This window comes from Lachnellula hyalina (genome assembly GCF_007821495.1).
Source record: "Lachnellula hyalina strain CBS 185.66 chromosome Unknown contig00131, whole genome shotgun sequence".
Classification (NCBI taxonomy): Eukaryota; Fungi; Ascomycota; class Leotiomycetes; order Helotiales; family Lachnaceae; genus Lachnellula; species Lachnellula hyalina.
The window spans coordinates 22,761-42,905 of record NW_022157245.1 but is presented as its reverse complement, the minus strand read 5'-3'; the positions used below and the strand labels follow the sequence as shown (position 1 = coordinate 42,905).

Sequence of the window (20,145 nt, the reverse complement as noted above, 5' to 3'; positions counted from 1 at the left end):
ACTTCCAATACTTTTAAGCTTTCAGCCTGAGGCAAGAAAGATCTTAGTGTCCGCCTTAGTCAGCATGTTTCTATCTCCACCAGCTCCAAGTGGATGGGCTTCGCGTCCGTTCACCCTTCTATTCTATCATCCAGCAGAAGGATAACAACTCACCAGCTTGCACCTGTGTACTGAGAAGGAGGACCAATAGTATGTTTTCAACTGTCACTGGTATGCGAAGGGTTTGAAATCCAATCTGGTCGAAAGGTGGGTCGGGCCGCGAAGTGTGTCCCTGACCTCCTTTCAGATCTGTTTTTCACTTGAAAAACTTCCTTCTACGCCCTGATTGCAATTTATATTTCCGTTGTCATTATTGGTCTTTGATAACCCATGTGGCGTTCTTTCACATTATATTGGGTAGGTGTACATGCATGCCAGCAAGGCAGAGCGCAAGTTGTGCCCGACACAAGGCTATTGAGAGCCTTGTGTGCATTCTCACCTCATATACCACCATGCATGGCCAGCATCAGTATTGCTGGTCTTGCAGCTTTGATAGTATCATACAGAGCATCCATAAATTCTCCACTTCAATCAGTCTACTGTTCCGATTGTCCTCCCCAGCGAGAAGCTTGAAATGGAAAAGCCACCAGAGGGCTACCCCCGACTTGCGGCTCTTCAGGGCACCTATCCTCAGTTGGGAATATACCGTCGCTTCGCAACCCTTAATGCACGCAACCTGCTTTACTTGCAAGCCGAGATAGTTGATCTCGAAACCAGCCTCAACGAATACACGAAGGAAGATTGCGGGTCTGAAAATTCGCGGAAAAGGCTCCGCAACAAGAACTGGTTTCTTTTAAGTCGAAGGAATGACGGTGTACTGGGCTCGCAGTGGCACACGATGATACGTTTGAGGAAGAAGTTGAAGCAATACAGTAGAAAACCTCTCAATTGATTCAAATGGGATCTTTTGCTCAACCTCAATAGATCAGTGTCTATTCCAACAACGCCAGCTTGCTACTTTTGATAAACCTGAAGCAGGCAATCTTGAGTTCATGAACGAATGGCTTGCCGACTCGAGCCGGGGCAATTATGCTCTGGAAGGCCTGGACAGAAATGTCTGGCAAGATGGGAAAGACCTGTTGGTGGTCACGCCCGATAGGTTGGTGGGCGACTCCTTCACACGATTTTTGCGAAAACCTTTGACGGCACTGTGGCATAAATTGTGGGGTAGACGTCGGGGGCCAACTGATGTAGAAAACAGTGTATGTGCTTATGGGGAGAAGATAGCGATCAGATTTGCAGATATAATTGGGACCGCCATCGCCTCCTTGCTACCAGTCTTGGCTGTCGTGGTCCTCTATTGTGTTAGCGAGATGCTGACAAGGTTGGTTATCGTCGCATTGTTTACGGTGATATTTTCGCTGGCGCTGGTAACGACCACGAAAGCTAGGAGAATTGAGATATTTGCCGCAACTGCTGCGTAAGTTGGCCCATTCTGAACTAGGATCGGCACTAATTTCTCGTAGATTTGCAAGCGTGCAGGTGGTTTTCGTGGGAAGCAGTGATATTTAAATATTACAACATGAAAAACAAGAAATAAGAACGCAACGTGCCTCAGTCCACAGTTACTCATTACCCCGTATCAACTGCCTTTCTAACAGTAGTAGTACTCAGCCTCTCGAGCTTGTCTTCTCTCCTCGGCTACTCGAATCTCTTCTCTCCGCTCTGCCTCCTGGACCCGCGCCTTATCCTCTCGCTGCCGCTGCCGTTCGAGCCGCGCCTGTTCTCTTATTCGTTTCTGCTCTGGAGCCCAGTCAATCTCAAGCAAGTGCAATAAACAAACTCAAAGGGGTGCAATATACCTTTCGTCTCTTTCTTTCCCCCGGCCCGGATCATCAGCATACCCGGTACTTTCTCCGGGAATACCTCGATATAGAAATCATGGTTCAGAACCATGTCAGTGCCATCTATGATGTGAGGTACGTGGCGAAACTTTCTTCTGTGATATCGGGTCCTTGGTCCAGGGCCAGAAAAGCAAAGCTCTACCTCACCACCAACCGATTTTTCCTCGCCATCATAGGTTCTAATGGTAGTTCCAGGTCCTGTTGGGTGTCCATGGACAAAGCGCATAGCTTCTTCTGTGATCAAATTTGGTCCTTGGTTCCCAGGGTCTATGTGAACCGTCCCACGCCAAACAATGCTGGGATCATCTTTGCTGAAGATGTGGACTGGCTGGGTGAAGCCAAACTGATTGAAGGGCTCTGTTTTGTCAGGATTGAGGAATATCAGAACTCGAGCAGGCATGCGGAAGAAAAGGACAACAGTCGCGAAGGTAGTGAAGAAGATGGTCGAGAAGAATGCCGAGAAATATGTCGAGAACACCACCGAGAATACCATCCCTGTATACAATAAGACTAGTGGCAATGACATCTGGATCTCAGTCAGCACGGCCGTCAAAAGGACCGGTGTAGTAACACACCAAGATTTAGATTCACAGCTGACTTTGAGGACTCAACGGGCTCGAATATGTGTCCGATATTTTCCAATGGGGAGGAAGGGGGCTTGTTCTTTTATCCTTTTGAGGTGGTAACGGGGGAAGCGCAGTAAAGATCTTGGTAACGATGTAGCACTGTCAGACGGGAAGCTGCTGTTCCTATCTCGTCATTGTCGGTTTTTGAAACACTTCCCTGAGACGGAAGTATCGATATCAATATACATCTCCAAAGAAGGGGGGCCGTATGATATGCAGCAGACCTTTGCTGGAAGCAGAAGCCGGATGCATGTGTAAAAGTTGCCGCTCCCTGCACACGCTTGTCCTTGTGTAACGAGGCCCTCGCTCCGCGCTCCGCGTTTGATTTGTCAGTACGCGCTCAACATGTGGTGCGGGTTGTATCCAAAATCCCATCCTTGAGAAATGATGCGGAGAGGCGTGTTCTCGGATCTAGAAGGGGATATTCCTATTGGTCCTAAACGACTGGCATGTTCTCGCATCTAGGGAATATTCCTATTGGTCTCAAACGATTGGCCTGGAGGCGACCGGAAGGCACAATCTTCCCCGGGGCGTAAGGGTTAGAAGAAGCCTCCTCTGGTGCCGTGCTCATGATTATGAGACTAACAACCTTGTTTAGCTATACAGAAGATTCCGAAGTCCTCTACTAGATTAAATATCAAGTAGTCGATTGAGACGCCCCAACGACCGACCAAATGGGTGACGAGGCTGTGAAGATGCTGCGCATACGGACCAAGCTGAGTGTTGAGCGCGCGATGCCAATAGGCTATAGCCACATACAGAAGAGCCTTATCCCAAATTTCACGTCAATCAAACACTCTTCTCACTGTATGAAGTCGGAACCTTCCGGTACTGTCGCAATTTAGGCCGCCTCGATATTGTTGAGCACTTGCTTTACCTTGAGGATCTTGCAGCCCCCATATTGTACCTATGTACTCTAGCTAGCGTATTGGGGCCGCAGCAAAGTCTGCCTACGGAGTTCGTACCTACCTGCTTTTGAAACGGCTCCCGCATATGAAATAAGATTAGACTTTTCCCATCTGGATACACAGCCGTGTCTGAAAGGACCGAGTTCTCGAATTGAGACGGTTTGGGGTGGGTGGAGGCAGGGGAGCGAGCATGAAAGTAGAGGCTCTTCACTTACGGGATTAAGATTCTTCCATAATACTCGAGTATAAGCAGTTCTCAATGCTAGATCCATGGAGTGGAAATTTCTATGCGTACAATACTTGTTGCTCGTAGTCCCCACAATCGAAAGTGAGAATGAATTTTCCCCCTTCCAGTTCTCCATCTCAAAATGGCGTAGCTTCCAACCCAGCAGCTACACAGCTATAACCAGACTTGGCCTTAGAATAAGCACAGCTTACGTTATGTGCGCAAAAATGAAAACTTTCCCAACTTCCGTAACTAAATTACGAGACATTTGAAAGTTTCCTAAAAACCAGCGCTCTTTTGGTTGCACAAGGTATATGAATACTTTCTTAAAATCACGTTAGTCTAGTAGCACAACTTTTGTTGGGATATGTAAGTTAAGAAGATGATCGAATTATAGCTTAATACTAGCATGAGAGGATAATTGCATACATGTCAAAGTGTGTAGAGTAAGACCGAACTGAAGTGGAGAGTTTATGATCGACATTATGTTAGCAGCTAAGTACAACTTTACTAATAAGTCTTTCCGTTCGTGCTTTATTCCTATGATAAATCGCTAGCGCTAGATGCCTAGGCTAGGTATAAGCCTTGCCTTTCCCACCTCCCTTTCTTAAAATGACCATCATTGTAGCTTTCACCAAATACGTCAAAATGGAACAATAGACAAGTGCACGTATTTCCAAATATCCAGCCAGACTTACATAAGGTATAAGAGATTTTACTTGATCATGGGGAGACCGGCAAATCCTCGGCAGAACCCGATTTTAGCTCTATCAAAAAAGCAAAATCGCGACTACAACATAGTATTTATTCTTTGATATGCCATGACCAACTCCCAATAATGGCTTCCGCAGCCCCCCAATCAACCCTCTCTTTCCCTCGGGAGACATTTGCCAAACTCTCTCCCCATCCATACCTCCTCGCCCATCTCCAACCCACCTCCGATTCCTCCATCCCAACACGCGCAAACGGTCGAGTAGCTACACAATTTCGGACCCCGCATATCAACAATGGCTCTCTCACACATGCCGAAGGAAGCGCAGTGGTACGGATAGGAGATACAACGGTTGTCTGTGGGATTCGGGCAGAAATACTGCTTGCGAACAATGTGGCAGGTTACCGCGTCGACAAATCATCAACAGCGCCGTCGTCGAAGGTAGGATACAATGAGGCAAAGGAACTAGATCTACTCGTCCCGAATATTGAGTTGGCGACAGGATGCTCCCCTGCCTTCATGCCAGGTCAACCTCCTAGCACGCTTGCGCAGAGTCTGAGCACGAGGATATATTCGTTGCTACATTCCAGTGGATTGGTTGACGGAGAAGACCTGAGGATTTGGTACCAGCCGCCGGATCTCAGCGACCAGGACAAGATGGAGGAGGAAGATGAGGAGGATGTCCCCGAGCCGGAAGTAAAGGCATTTTGGACGCTCTATATCGACATTTTGTTCATCTCTCTGGACGGCAACCCATTCGATGCAGCTTGGGCGGGAGTTATCTCGGCGCTGAAGAATGTACGACTACCAAAGGCATACTGGGATCCAGATCGGGAGATGATACTTTGCGAGGACTCGGTGGCACAATCAAAAAAGCTACAGCTGAGAGGACTGCCAATTGCTGTTACGTCGCTGGTTTTCAAGGCAAAAGAACAAAAGCAAGCAAAGGTTCAAAAATGCTGGATCTTGGTCGACCCTGATACATTTGAGGAGGGACTATGTGAAGAATCTGTTACGGTGGTTATAGATTGTGGAAGCGGGAAGACGAAGATGTTAGGCATCTCCAAAGCCGGGGGCACCACGATTGGAATGCTAGAGATGAAGGGCATTGTGAGCTTGGCGGAAAAACGATGGGTTGAGCTGAGCGATCTTCTTGACCGCTGATATGCGCAATTATTGTAAAATCTATATCAAGTCACGGCGTCGTTCGGGCACAGTTGCCAAAGATTCCGACAACAGAAGAAGGATTATTTTCCATCGTTCAGATATCTGTTGGCGGGGATATGCTTCTCGACTTGAGGGGCTAAGTTTCACCCGGTATTGGACTCTTTGTGCCAGAGGCATCACCTCTCAACAAGTCCAGAGACGTGTAACGAAAGATAAGAACAATGAACAGGGCCAAATATAAATCCTAGCTAGGATATCTTTGACCTACAAATTTCAGCCTATATCATGTTGTGATCTGTCCCTGTTTTTTGGGGGGTTGTGTCTTTAAGTCTACATCACTTGATTTTGTCTGGCAATTTGCAAAGTGAAGCTTGCTGCCAAATAAGAAGTTGTGCCTGCAAATATAACGAATTCCTAGTCCTCAAATCTTCCACTCCGTCGCTTTTCACTTCTGCCAACCTCAACTCTGCGCCTAGTCGGTCTCCGTCCTTTGCTGATACAGGCAATGGCTTATAATTGCAGTTCAAACGCTGGCTAGTTTTTATAATCAGTTTTACACCTTCCCGATCTGCGCGAGTCCAAACTTCTCGATCTCTGATGTCATCATCTTCAATTGCCATTCGATAACGTCCGAGATCTCTAAGGCACTCAATCCATGTTGCGGAATGCTGAGCGTTCTGGGTGTGAAGTATGACTTGAATTGAGGTGAGGCTAAAGAAGGAAGAGAAACAGAGTGACCTTAGATGAGATCCCCCTCTAGTCTCCCTCACTACTGACTAAGCATTCAGATGCCTCAGGCCCTGTACACATGTATCCTCGAATGCCGGGACTGTTTCATATAATAGCGCCATCATCGAGTAAGCTAGATAGATGAATGCTAGCATATGATCTAAAGATGCCGGTAGACGATGCCTTAATAGCTCAAGAAACGAGTGGATTCCATAACGCCACATTCTAGCGGGCATAGCGTACTTCGACGCAAGACGTCTTAGAGCAGGGCTTGCGGAAGGATATTGCGAAGCCAAAAAGAAGTTATAATGTTCATGAAGCAAAGTTCTATGGAGTGCAATAAGAGCTTGCTATTGCTTATTATTCGGTTTGGGCGGTGTTGCTCCAGTATCAGCCGCAGCCGGGGGCCGTGCCCCGGACCTGTCATAACATTTCGTTTTGTCATATACTCATGCTGGTTAATCACAGCCTGCTTGAAAGCTAGTTGAGCGATTCATGTGTTTATTCACCCTCGTCTTCCTGGACAAACACAGTGATACTTTTTGGCTCCTTATACAAACAGAACTTGGTTCGCTTCTCTCTTGCAGCTTCCTTGAGAACACCTATCTCTAGCACGTTAATGGTTGTGTCTTGTCGAATGATAATGCATGAGAAATCGGTAATTCATTGCTATCCAGACAGCCTTCAAATTTCCAAGGAGCCGAGTCGAGTATAACTCTCCAATTCATCTATGTACCATCATGGCAGCTGCTAGGCCTTCTATTTCTTCTCCGCCTTCTGTGCCATAATCATATTATACCCTTTCTGGATTCTGCTTGCCCTTTCCTCTGATCCAGTAGCGCTGAAATGTCCCTTCAAGCCGTGCATCGTCTTAGTAGCAGCTCGTTCTCCCCGCTCAAACATTGATTTCTCATACTGCTCAATTGCACGAGCAATGTTATTCTTATCGCTTACGAATTTTGCCGTTTTGCTCTCCTTCCTCGCAATGATAGCGTTTGCCAACTCCAACGCGTCGCCCATTGCAACGTTGACACCCACGCCTGCGAAAGGTGTCATCAGATGAGCCGCATCCCCCAGAAGAGTAACTCCAGGGCAAGCGTCCTTATCCCATTTCACACCTACAGGCAGCATCCATATATGGCGCAGAATAAGCCCATCTTGGCTTTCGAGAATCAGTCGCTTTAGATCCTCTCCACAGTCGTTGAAGTATTGCGCTACAAGACGCTCCCGGGCATCAGCACCTGTCCAATCGATGCCACATTCCTTGGCCCAGGATTCCGGTTTGCGGACACAGGCATAGGTGCGGATGGCGCCGGTTCCCTGGCGCTGGCATATGATGGCACGCCCTTCGTCGAACATGAACATGCTTCCCTGTCCGACATACTGCGACACCCACGGGCTCTTCTTCTCGGCATCTAAAGCCCAAAATTCAATCATCGTGATACCCGAATAGAAAGGCTTCTCAGACGTGAGAAGAGGCCGGACTTTCGACCATGCACCATCAGCACCAACCAGCAGATCGATATCCTGCTCCATGGTCCCATCCGCAAAAGAGACATTGAATTTCCCCTTCGTCTTCTCGTTTTCCACAACTCCTAGGACTTTCTTCCCCCACTTGAGAGTTCCCTCCTCAAGAGAGTCGATCAAGATGTCTCTCAAGACAACTCTATCGATCTCTGGTCTCTGCTGCTCGCCTTCTTCTGCAGATCTCCAAGGTTCCATGACATTATCGTCCCAGAGCACAGACCCATCGTACTTTACGATTTTACTCGCTTCTCCTTCTGGACGGGCATGCTTGTGGAATATTGGGAGGAGGCCAGCTTCTTTGAGAGCTAGTTGTCCGGCGTCAGGGTGTAAGTCCAGTGTCCCACCTTGATTGCGGTTGTTGCGTGAGGACTCGGCTTCATATACTATGCAGGTGATGGAGTTTTGTTGTAGTATGCGCGCTAGTGTCTAATTAAAGGGTTAGTATATGTACAAGGGTTGGCTCAAGAGTTGAAGAGTTTAGCTTTGAGAGTGATTATCTCCTAAGGGTAGACACTTTGAAAACTGGAAAATGGGGGGGGGGGGGGGCAAAATAAACATACTAATCCAGCTGGACCGGCACCAATGATTGCAATTTTTACGGTAGGCATGCTAAGTATTGTGATGTGAAGGTTTGAGCGTGAGAATTTGGGTTTGGTGTATTGTAATTATGTTCTTCGTATGGTGGCGTGAATTGTAGGCGTTTAAACAAGAAAATCGAATTGAACTGATATGAAATTTACCTGGGAAATTCGCACATACTTGTATACAATAATCGAACCCGCTCAAAAAGAATCAATGAGGCACTGAGATCAGTCCGCTCCTTCACACAATCCTGTTGGCAAGACTTGTGGTGCCTGCCCCTCTAAGTGGAGTCGGATCTAGGCGCCTTTGCATATGATTGGTTACCGCGCAAGATCTTACCATCGTCGCGAACACAACCTTCTTGAAATAGTTGTCCCCTGCCGCAGCCCTGCATTCCAGTTGCCATAAGCCCGTAGTACATTTCGGAAGTCGGGACTTCGGAGCGCGAAATCTAACTCTAGGGTGGTAGTGTAGTACAAGGCAAATCCGACCTCCGCCCATCTTCGAATTATTCAAACATATAATGCCGGCATCTCAAGTCGAAACATCCTCTTCCTATATCGATTTCAAAACTTCACTTATCGATGTGAGAAATGAGCGACGCTTAGATCAGAAACTTGAGCACAAACTTTCATATCCTCTAGCTACGCGGAGCAGTCATCACAACATGTGAAGCCCGCACTTGCTCTCAGTACACTGGCTCGTTTTGCGAGGGCTCTTCAATCACGTACGTTTCTCGCTCCTTTTCACAGCAGTCTCTAGGCCCGCCCAACCGGTCGAGCACTTGCGAGGCAGTTGGTCTCTCATCTGGATTCCATTTCACCATCTGTTGCATAAGGTCCAGCTTTTCTACTATTCCATCTCTCCGTGTAAATCCCAGTTGCGGTATTGCGCGGAGTTTGTCAATCCATCTTGAAACATTGTCCAGATTCGCATGATATGACTCGTCATCGTTGAAGTCTCGCGGGTTAGTACGATGAGAACGAAACTCAGCAAACTCGTCGACAGAGCAAGATTGAATAATCGTGGCAATTTCGAGAAAGACACAGCCGAGTGAAAAGATATCGGCGGCTCTTCCCCGTGGTTCTCCGTCGTGAACTTCAGGGGCGCAATATTTTCTCGTCAAGGCAATCAAGCTGTCAGTTCGAGACAGCTCGTCGGCAGCAAATTTCTTGCTGATTCCAAAGTCTGCGCTGATTCAAATGTCAGTGTGATGTCTTGAGGGGCGAAAAGGTACTTACATATAGACCGTGAATAAGCTCTCATTCTTCACGTTAGCACGCACGAGAATGTTTTGCGGTTTCATATCCATGTGCTTAATCGTGTTTGCGTGAATATAGGCCATAGCATGCATGATGCATTGAAATAATCCTGGTAGAGCTCGCAACTTAAATGAAATAGCCTGTCCGCCTACCGTTTCCTGCCCCGTTTCAGTATCATATGCATAACAGAGCTCGAGGAACGTCGATAGGTTCCATTGAGCTACTGGATACAGAAGTATCGCGAACTTCCTGCCTTGCAAGTAGCTGCCAACGAGCTGTATAATGTGCGGATGCCGAAGTGATTGCAAGTGTTCCACCTCATTAATCATTGTCTCCAATTTCTGTCTCCGTGTACACATCATTGTTTTCCTCGCAAGCTTGACTCGTCTACACAACACACTGTCCACTATGGCTGAACCTCCATGGCCAATAGCATTCAGTTCTCTCAACGGTATTTCTTGTGCGATTTTAAATTCCACATGCTGTCCTCGCCCAGACCAATTTATTTCTTCGGAGAGCGGAAGTTGCAGACCTCTCTCGCGGACAAGATCTAGGAATTCAGGCTTTAGCCGCCGTTCTTTTTCTTCTTTCGTCGCAAACATCTGCTTGAGAAAACTCCCGACAGATGGAGCGCTTCCTCTGGACCAAATATCTGGATATGACGCCGGTGTTCCATAGACTGATGATGGCCTAAAGCTGGATTCTGCTGATTTATAGGATGACAAGCTTCCATTCGGAAGCTCGAAACTGTGTGGGATATGGATATCTTCATCTTCTCGACGTGCGGATGTCTTTAGTTCAGGCGGCGAACCAAATTCTCGGTTCGCAAACTTGATAGGGGGTCTGGGCTTAAAAGGTGGGATTGTGTCTCGCCTCCGAAGCTTCACCCAGTCAATTTCTGCAAAAAATGGATGACTTTTCACATCTTCTATCCCATGCGTTGCCCCAAGTCGCTTCTTTGGATCCTTGATCAGCAGGCTCTCGACTAGGTCTTTTCCAACGTTTCCAAGTAGATTCGGAGGAAAGTGGACTTGCTTTCGGCAAATATTTTCGACTACTTCAAGCGTGTCCTCAGCGAGCGCCGTAAAAGGGGTCCAGGAGCAGCAAATCTTAAACACAACAACTGCAAGGCTCCAAAAAATGGTGTGCGGGTGACAGCATTCAGCACGCAAAATTTCTGGCGCCATGTACTCCAAATATTCCAGGGTTTCAACGTCTTTAGAAGTCTCCACTGCACAAAGGTTGAAGTCCCTGAAAGCGATATGGCCGAGACTATCGAGGTGTATGTCAAATATGGTGAAGTAGCAAGGGCGAGGATTGCACTCCTGCAGGTCTTCAAGTGCTAAAACTATTTCCGCTAAATAGAACCTTGCTGTAGTTACTTTCGACCCCCCTGGCATCCAACAATCATGCGACCAGGGGAATTGTCCTCCTCGTGATTCGTCTACGTACAAGTTAATACTGTCTGTTTGACGGAATATCGCTTTTAGTGGACAAACGAAGCCATCGGGTCGAGTGTTGTTGCGAAGAGTCAGATTTGGGGCGTCGTAATATCCAATACTCGTCAAGACAAATTCTAAGCCGGTGTCCAATTTCAAACAGACATCTAAGAAGAGTCAACCGGGCTATAATATATACAGAAATTCGACTTACTCGGTGTGGCTGAGAGATTCGAGTGAACGAAGTCCTCCTTACATAGTTTAGGCCAACTATTTAAGAACCATGCGTCGACTTCCAATCTCCCGGAGACCTCCTCGAGGTTGTCTCGGCCCTCGAGATATATCCAGACTGGTTTTGTGATTTGACTATCTGCTGATGGGAAGAATCGAGCTCGGCCAAGAAAAGTGTCGGAATTTACCCGGTCGAAAATGTAGATTTCGACAGGTAATGAAGTGTCACGTACATCGCTGCGCACAGTTAGTTACCGCTCTAGAATAACAATACACAGCCTGTACAATAATTGAAAAGCATCCCATCGATAACTGCGGGAATGGTGCAAGGACGCCGGCTGCTCCTTCTCCTGCCGGTCTTGTGCTGTTGTTCTCATGGAAATCATTGCTCGTTCGCGTTCTAGGAATGCCTCACTGTGATCGTAGATGCAGATAATGTACGGGTCGACACTTTGTAAAAGATTCACTGCCTGGAAAATATGCAGCTGCAGCTGGGTGACAGAAGGCTGGTAATCTTGACCCCATTGCAGCGCAGGCATTTTCTTTTCAGCAACGGACATTGTTGCATCTGCTCCTCGAAATGAGGACACCACTCGTTACTATATGTCACTGTTTAGTGAAGTCGTAGAGGTGTATGTTGTCAGTGAGGCTGAGTGAGAGACGAGGTCGGGTGTACCTCCGTAGTTACCATGCATGCAAGCATCGGCATCGCATGACTTACTTTGCCACCCAAAATAGGACCAATGGGATGGCTGATATTTTGTACGACATACCTTCAATGTCGGGCGAAGGTCTGGCTTTTTGCAACGGGGCGTGTGTCCCGTATGGAGGCTCACGGGGTTGAGGTCATAAATTAGGGGTGCAGAGGCCTCACTAGCTAGGAAGGAGCCTTAAGAGGATTTGATATTGGGGGGGGGGGGGGGGGGGGGGCATATCACGTGCACGAGATACTCGTGACAGAGTGGACCTCCAAATCAGGTACAGCTATGGCGCTGGAGACACTTTTCACTTTTTGCTGTACCTGAATTGGAGGCCAACGCATCCCTGAAAAATCCGGTCCTTACCTGCTTTGTCAACCCAATAGGCTTCCCTCTCACCACAAGAGGAACAAACTTTATATCTATTCTCTTGCAGCACTCCAAATCAGTATTTGAGACTTGAAGCCAGAATCGGAAATATACACCAAAGAAAACCTCGACTGGCAATATTGGCAGGGCCGCTCCCCTTATTTGGACAAGACACGCCCTGTTGGAAGAAAAATGATCAAAGACTTCAATAGCATCAAATAGCAATACCAGATCTTGACCTATTCGCATCTGCCATCTGCCATATCATAAAACCAACTGCCAAATAAAACATACTACCAGAATCAGAAAGAAGGTTAGCTGTCGAGCCATTCCAGTGACTACAACCCCGCCGTTACCCGATAAAAGCGTAGCTCTTCCCCTCAAGCAGCACTGTTACAAGAGAAATGCGAATCCCTATATTGCTTGCTTGTACTAACGAGCAAATGTATCAATCCCACTTACGCTATCAACAGCCTCGCACCATACAAATAAAACGTCGGGCATCCATCTATCCCTAATTCAAGAAACCAATTGATTCACTAGTCCAAACCCCTATAAACGAACGCAGGAACGAGAGTAAACATAACATGACAGCAAACAGGTCAATCCTCAAAATATATATGCTAGGTAAAGAACGTAGGTGTATCAAACAATAACACATCTAAAACCGTGTCTTATCGCATAAACTAAGAGAAGACACGGTGCCTAAACTAAGATCAATTCCCACATCCACCAGTAGCACGCCAACATAGAAGCATTTCTATGGGCCTGTGATAAAAAATTTCTTCACGAGAGAAGCCGGGCAATAAACAGGACTCGCGACATAATAAGTCAATGCCCACCCCATTCATTCACTTCCCCTCTCACCCCCTACCTACCCATCCATTCAACCACCGTTCCTTGTTCTTTCCCACTACACACAAGCTCCATACAGTACCACAAAAAAATATCACATCCCGAAAAGGAAGCAAAACAATCATCGCAAATCGCAATCCATCCAGACCGATAACCCGTTCGACCACGGTGAGAAAAAGAAAGGGCTTGAGAGTGGGGGAGAATCAGTAATTCGCAAGGCGAGAAGTAGATAGGGAACTGTGCTGTGCTCGTGATACATAGTAATGAAGCAAACGAATAGAATAACAGCAGCACGTAGCATGACAGCAAATAATTCCTTCAAACCCAAATAAAGATGCAGAAAATAGTCCGACGGCGTAATGAAGAAAGTCCAGATCATCAATTCATCAAAAGAAAATTGGCTGAAAACCTCCTGCTTTCCAGAAATCTCACACTCGCCAAGTGAACGCCAGCTGGGTGTTTAGTGTGCATGCTGGCTACGAAAAAGAGAAGGGTCTCAGATTATATACTGTATATTGTACTGCGCTCGCAGATAGAATATTACCTTGAGTAGGTAGTGTTTGCTGCGCTTGCAATGAAAAGGTTCCCCGAAAAGGTCGGAAAGGGAAAGAAAGAGGCAAATCACATGGAAAACATGGGAAATTCCATTAGGCCTGCACGGTCGTATCGTATCGTATGTATGGGTATCGTTTTGCCTCCCTAGTACGCCACCGCGCATACAAAATGCGCCAACAATGCAATTCCCCAACCCAAGCCGAACGCCTAATTCATCCCATCCTATCCCTTCCCCTAAAAAAGCTGCTCAACAGTATTATGCGCATGATACTCCCTCGCCGCCTCCCTCGTCTCCGCATCATCGATAACTTCTCCCTTCTTCCTCTCACACCTCTCCCACTCCCTTTGCAGATACGCCGTCATAGCCGCATAATCCTGGCCGTGGATGAGGCGCCAGCCCTTATGTCGGGCACAGCTCTTCATGCTCTTGAGACAGATATTGTGCAACTCATCAGGCACGTCTGCTTTTTGTATTGGCTGTGGTTGACGCGCGCCTATAGTCTTGGATTCGTCGGTACGCGGACCTAGTTTCTGCGTCTCGAATGCTGATTGCCCCTCGGCAGTGGAAAGCCAGTGCGCGAATTCGTGCTCGTTGAAGGCGAGGCGGTTGTCGTAGCCGCAGACGGCTTTTTCGTCGACTGAGGGGTGCTTGGCGGCGGCTTGGGCACGCTCGTGGATCATGACGAGGAGTTTTTGTTGGTTTCTGTAGCCTTCGATTTGGGTTTGGATCTTTTGCTTCTTAAGCTCCAAGGTTTTGATTTCCTCTTCTTCCTCAGGGGTGATGTAATCAAGTCCAATGGGACGTGCTGGCTCTCATTAGTATGGCGGGAGTTAATAGGGCTTGAAGTGCTTACTTGGATCAGCACCTTCTGGGATTGGTAGGCGTGGTTTCTTGCCCAGAGATTGGAGTTCGGCGTTGCTTTTGACGTGTGTAAGAATCTCAGCCACTTCTTGAACATTGAGTTTGCCCCCCATAGACGGCGCATTATCTTGACGAGCCATGTGATCCCGAATAAATTCCATAAACGCCAATCTGTGTTCATCACTGCAATACTTGCTTGGAGGATCCTCCGTAACACGGGCGGCCCTTCGGCAAGGTTCGCGCAAGCTGAGGTGTTCTCCAACGTTGTTGTATCGGCACATGCGCTTCCAGGTAGTGAACAGCTCGGCTGACTTGCATTTTGGACAAATGTAACGGTCGAGGAGTTCCTTTGCATCCTCTACGTCCATGCCAATACACGAGCAGTGGTACCATTCATTACATCCTCCTTCGCAGTTGACCATCATTCTGTGATCGTCGGGACCGCGACAAACACAGTACTCTCCGCCATCATTGCTTTCGGAGTCGGACGAGACCAGACTGTTTTTGGCAGGTCTAGGGCTTGCGCCTTTCCCAGCTGGCTTGGAGAACTTGTCTAGGGGATATTGTCAGAGGTGAATGGACGCAAATAATTTACAATGCACGTACTTTCTTGCGATTGCTTCGTCGGCTTCCTCACCGCTGCAGCAGTACCCTTCTTCTTAACAGCCGCCTTTGGGGGAGGGGGCTTCTCGATCTTTGACGGAGGGCTGTCTACCTTCGATGCAGTGGATGGAGCAGGCGTGCCCTGATGGGAGGATGGTGCAGCAGAGGGGGCCTTTCTAGGACGCCCTTCTTGCTTTATTTGCTCTGATATGCTGAGAGGCATCCTATCCGCACCTGGCGTTCCGTCCCGTGAACTTGTAGACAATTCCTGCTTCAAGCTCGGAGGAGGTTGCACCTTCTTTGTCTGTGCTTTGGGTTTTGGGGTTATGGTCTTGGGCGGCAGAATAGCAACACCGCCAGAGCCACCGCCACCCCCCGCCAATTCTGCAGCCTGTGAAATATAATCATTGCGCGCCTTTTGCTTCTTATCAGCAATCATGGCAACGGCAAGTTCGTAGGTCTCTCCCGATTGGCGGTACTTCTTGGAGGCTTGGGAGCTTTTCCCATGTTTATTGTAAAACCGAGAATCCGCAGCCGTGTACACTTTATTCCATTCATCGTCATCTTCGCCTTCGGGAGTTGGAGCAGCTTCAGGATATTTATATTTGTAGCCCGATTTATTGGTGCCTCTCGGAGGTTTAAGAATAGATGGTAGAGGTAGATTTGGGTGAACCGTAAGGTTGGTTTCAGAGCTACTACCGCCGGTCTTTATGGACAGAAGAGTTAGCAATGAAATAACAGTATATACAGGAAGACATGGATCGCAGATAGCCAGCATTCAGTCATCCCAGGTTCGCCCCGCGTCCGAGGCTGAAGCCGAATGTGTTGTGTTTTGAGCTGTTGGTGATGATAGAGTTCTTACCTGGTCGGATTTATCAGTCTTGGCCCTAGCCAATGCAATAGCAAGGTCGTCGGGATCCATAACAGAGAATTACGACTGAGGAGCTAAAGAGTTAACTGTTGGAAAGCCGCGGGCTCTTTCTCAGGAGTTGACGCGACGTGGATTAAGGAATTCCCGCGCTAGAACCGAAAGGAGTAAAACCAACAGCTAGCCGCGCGCCGCTCAAAGCTGTAATTCAGCCTCGTCAAATTTGTCAGCCTTGTGTAGAAAATAGCTCCATTCCTTATCGACAACAAGGTAAAGGTTGAGATACTGCAAGTGAAGTGAAATTTTTGACTTAGATTCAGTCGTAGCGTGAATCCAGAATGGTTGGAATTTTCGTGTGATTCGCTCCCTATTTGGCTCGTCTCTAGAGCTCATGAAAGGTATTTAAATGTATTGAACGGTCAGCTGTCTTACGTGTGTCCGCAGGAGTTATTTCATATCAAAAAGTCAACTTGAGTTCTCAAGCTGGTTTATGTCTCACTAGAAAGGAAGTCGATGTCCTTCTGGTGCTTCGGTCCATTATTACCGAGTGGGATGAACAGATATCCAGTTGCATCAACTTCACACACAAGTAGTCCTTAGAGGTGGTATAAATCTAGGATTGGAACATCGAAACTTATTATGGTGAGTGTGACAATATTTGGTCGAGGTATAATATTTTGACCTCCCAAAGCGGACATAATATATATTTGCAATCCTGGCTTTCCAGTTTGAAAGTACATACTTGAAGGTCGTTATGCGGGCCAATTAAGGCAATGGAAAGTATGTAGAAAGCAACGTATGAAAGGCGCCGCCGTAAAAATTAAAACCGCTCGCAAAGACGCTACATAATAAACAATATCCCGATAATCCACGCTTTTAAGGGTATTAGCAGAACAGAAAGACCCCATAACAAACATGAACGCCAAAGTAGTGAGCCGCGAGGCTGTTCCATCTTCCAGCCGTGAGGCCAATATCTCTTGCTCGTTCACTTCCATCATACTGATGGATTTGAACCAAATACACCCCCAGCATACTTTTCCCCAGTCGTGTGACCACTTTTTATACTTCTCCTGGCATTATCTTTCAACAGTCCACCCAGGCATCATCTCCTAGTATGCTGACCATGTCTCCTTGAGCTTCCAGAGCTCTCTCCATGATGACGATGTCGATGTCGATGGCTAGAACCACTTTGCTCCAACTGCTCCTCCATCTCCTCCACCCTCTGCCTATAACTCCTCACGATATCCCTGATATGTCTGATCCTATCAAAATCCAGTTCCAGCTCGTCAATCTGCCTCAATATATCGTGGAACCGCGCAATCTCCGCATCAGCAATCGCAATCGCATTCCCGGCCCTATCGTACTGCTGCTGGGCCACCATCTGCGATTGGTCACTCAGATAGTCCAATCGCCCCTGTATCTGCTGCATCAAGCGATCGAAATGGCGACCAAGGGCTGCGAGGGAGTGGCCGTCGAGGAGGAGGAGACCTTGGGAGGAAGCGCGCGAAGCTGCTCGAGAGGAGGACGATCCGCCGGCTGTAGAGACGGCGGCGGCTTGCTGGTGATGGCGCAGCAGGGCGATCTCGTCGTTCGTTAATCCGAGCTGGGTATCGGGCACGGAATTGGCTGGTGATGCCATGGTGGTTGGTGGCCGTGGGCCCTTCTCTTGTATATCGCGAATCTACAGCTATAGCTGGTGCTGGTACTAGGTGCGGGAGTATTGGACGGAGACGACGACACCCTCACAGAGAGCTGCTGCGAAGGTGCTGTAAACTTCATGGTAATTGAACTGGGCGGCTGATCATGGCAAGAAGCTTCCCTGGTGGGGAGAGAGAAGGAGGATGGCCGTGGAGGTTGAATAATTGTGGATGCGGTCAGAGCCGACGACGAACAACCGACACTTTTTGGTGCTTTTGCTTTTTCCACCCCAAAAACAAGAAATACAAATGGATCAGGTGAGAAGAGCCACTGTCGCTTTCACCGACCTTTTCGGCTTGTAATATAGAGGTTATTGCCGGGATGATCTTGAGTTTGCGGTATTAGGAAGGTCGGCTCTTTTTCTGTGGCTGCTCGGTGTGGTTGAGTAATGTTTTGAGGTGACCTCCATCCACACAAAGATATCGAGGTAGAGAGAGAGAGATACACCAACCAGAAACTTCCCGGGCCGGCGTCAGGTCTCACTACTGGCTGAGTAGACGCTGAAATACCCCGTACCGAGATCCATCATGTCTCGCTGAGCCGTGAGCAGCGAGAACGAGTAACTGAGCGGACCCCAATCCCATTCTCCCAAATCTGGGGGGTGCATAAGCGCTAATTGAAACCTTGCCCTTACTGCACAATTGTTTACAGTAAGACCAAACAGAGCCTCTATGCAATTGGGTAGCTAAGCACCATCTCCATGATCATCGCCAGGTCCAATCCTTCTCGCGACGGCAAGTTGAGCCTCATCGATCGCGAAGTCAGCGTGATTCCAGGCCTCGTGTTGCTTTTTACGCGGAACATCTCCTTCCGTATGGCTACTACCGGTATATCGGGAAAGGAAGGTTGCCCCTCCTGTTTGTAGTGCTTTTTGCTGGTGATCTACTCATACCGGTATGTCAGCATCTATGTCAGCAGCATGCGTCGCTTGGGTCACTTTAAAGACTTCAATGTTTCGTTTATCTCATGATTTCATTTGCGTTTAATCATACACTTGACTTGGCAAAAAGCTACAGAGTCTAGTAAATAGCTGTGTTGAGCTTTGGGCTTCTCAATCAAGGGATAAGATGCTGCCGCTTTGGAAACTACAGCTTCAAGCGGCGTTTCTCGCGTTCACCACGTTGTCACATGAAAGAAATGCATCGAATACTTGGATTGATTACAGAGCTGTCAATAATCCATATCATGAGCGACCAGCATCTAATGTTGTAATGGCATTATGGTAGAACATATACTCAATAGAATTTCATGTCCTATGGTCTTCACTTTGTTACTAGCAACTTAAGGTTCTTCCAGTAGTCTGGAGAATGTTTGTAGCGGTCACTGGTCTTGGTTGTTACACATTTGTGATATTTCCAATTGAGGATCACCAGTTATTGAAAGACCGTGATTTATCTTTCAGCTTCAGCCTACAAAGACCGCTGAAACATGTCAGCAGGCGGCGGAGAACTTTTCGGTTTGGTGACGGCACGAGGTAATCAGATATCAGATGCTCGGGGTCGAAACTCTGATTTACGAATCTACGAGATGGGAAGTCGGTAATGCTTTCACTCCATTGACGATGAATACAGGTCCTACCATGGTAGCAATTCACACTTGAGCTTTTCGGATCATGCATGTCCCCACGAGTGTGATTCTCCTGCTGGACAACCCAAATTTCTTCTATGGATCCATCTCTTTTAACTGAGAGACACCAACTAGGCGTCTAGGACTCAGACTGCTCCGGTAGCATGATCAAATTGGACGCGGTCAGGTCGCAATATCAAACCCTACAAGCAAGAACTGAACTCACTAAAGTTTGATGCCCTCTACCAGAGCTAGTCAAATAGATGGAGAATCAGAAATGCGAGCCAGACTCTTCTTCACAAACCCCCAGCAAAGATTATGGCACTCAGTCTTCGGAACAAATGATGTAAACGCTTGCATCAGCGCGGCATCAACAGGGAGTATCGGCCGTGAGACGAAGATGATGAAGACATGCGTGCTGTCTGATAGAAGTGTAGAATCTTCTCATCGTAAATGTCACGACCAACTCCTCGGGCGTGAATTCACATCTGGGAGATATGCTGGAATGAGTTGTCAGCAACTTGCAAGGTCTACGAGCGAGAAATGCCAGAGAGTTGGGGAATCATTTGAAATTTTTATGTTCGAGATCACAAAGGCTATCATGGAATAATGACTCCTGAACTCATTCTCATCTCACTGACGCTCGGCACACAACAAATTGATCTTGTACGCAACAAATCCTGAGGACCTCCTTCGACATGCTGTACTGGAACGACCAAGGCAGCTACCAAACAGCGGCCCACAGCTATATGTTGATTTCGATATCATTCTCAAGATCG

At 47.6% G+C, this 20,145-nt stretch overlaps 7 protein-coding genes across 7 annotated transcripts; 2 read left to right on the top strand and 5 right to left on the bottom strand.

Annotated features, from left to right (window-relative positions):
- Positions 1–574: 574 nt before the first annotated feature.
- On the top strand, positions 575–1,551 carry LHYA1_G007328 (uncharacterized protein; the record flags this gene model as incomplete). Its single annotated transcript, XM_031152257.1, has 3 exons — positions 575–911; positions 964–1,459; positions 1,506–1,551. Coding segments are annotated over 3 exons (879 nt in total), but the record flags the coding sequence as incomplete, so codon positions are not given.
- Positions 1,552–4,481: 2,930 nt separating this feature from the next.
- rrp43 (Exosome complex component) lies at positions 4,482–5,519 on the top strand (the record flags this gene model as incomplete). The annotated part of the gene is made up of 1 exon (XM_031152256.1): positions 4,482–5,519. One exon carries the CDS (start codon positions 4,482–4,484, stop codon positions 5,517–5,519), a length of 1,038 nt encoding a protein of 345 aa, XP_031003223.1.
- Positions 5,520–6,298: 779 nt separating this feature from the next.
- Positions 6,299–6,704, bottom strand: LHYA1_G007326 (uncharacterized protein; the record flags this gene model as incomplete). Its single annotated transcript, XM_031152255.1, has 2 exons — positions 6,299–6,597; positions 6,701–6,704. The coding sequence occupies 2 exons, from the start codon at positions 6,702–6,704 to the stop codon at positions 6,299–6,301; spliced, it is 303 nt and encodes a 100-aa protein (XP_031003222.1).
- A 306-nt stretch (positions 6,705–7,010) lies between these two features.
- Positions 7,011–8,386, bottom strand: tetX (Tetracycline resistance protein from transposon; the record flags this gene model as incomplete). Its single annotated transcript, XM_031152254.1, has 2 exons — positions 7,011–8,204; positions 8,339–8,386. 2 exons carry the CDS (start codon positions 8,384–8,386, stop codon positions 7,011–7,013), a joined length of 1,242 nt encoding a protein of 413 aa, XP_031003215.1.
- Positions 8,387–9,048: 662 nt separating this feature from the next.
- SCH9_1 (Serine/threonine-protein kinase) lies at positions 9,049–11,852 on the bottom strand (the record flags this gene model as incomplete). Its single annotated transcript, XM_031152253.1, has 5 exons — positions 9,049–9,553; positions 9,602–10,894; positions 11,075–11,228; positions 11,276–11,529; positions 11,578–11,852. 5 exons carry the CDS (start codon positions 11,850–11,852, stop codon positions 9,049–9,051), a joined length of 2,481 nt encoding a protein of 826 aa, XP_031003214.1.
- A 2,151-nt stretch (positions 11,853–14,003) lies between these two features.
- spp1 (Set1 complex component spp1) lies at positions 14,004–16,156 on the bottom strand (the record flags this gene model as incomplete). Its single annotated transcript, XM_031152252.1, has 4 exons — positions 14,004–14,575; positions 14,624–15,184; positions 15,238–15,940; positions 16,097–16,156. The coding sequence occupies 4 exons, from the start codon at positions 16,154–16,156 to the stop codon at positions 14,004–14,006; spliced, it is 1,896 nt and encodes a 631-aa protein (XP_031003219.1).
- Positions 16,157–17,204: 1,048 nt separating this feature from the next.
- LHYA1_G007322 (uncharacterized protein) lies at positions 17,205–17,741 on the bottom strand (the record flags this gene model as incomplete). The annotated part of the gene is made up of 1 exon (XM_031152251.1): positions 17,205–17,741. One exon carries the CDS (start codon positions 17,739–17,741, stop codon positions 17,205–17,207), a length of 537 nt encoding a protein of 178 aa, XP_031003218.1.
- Between the last annotated feature and the right edge of the window lie 2,404 nt (positions 17,742–20,145).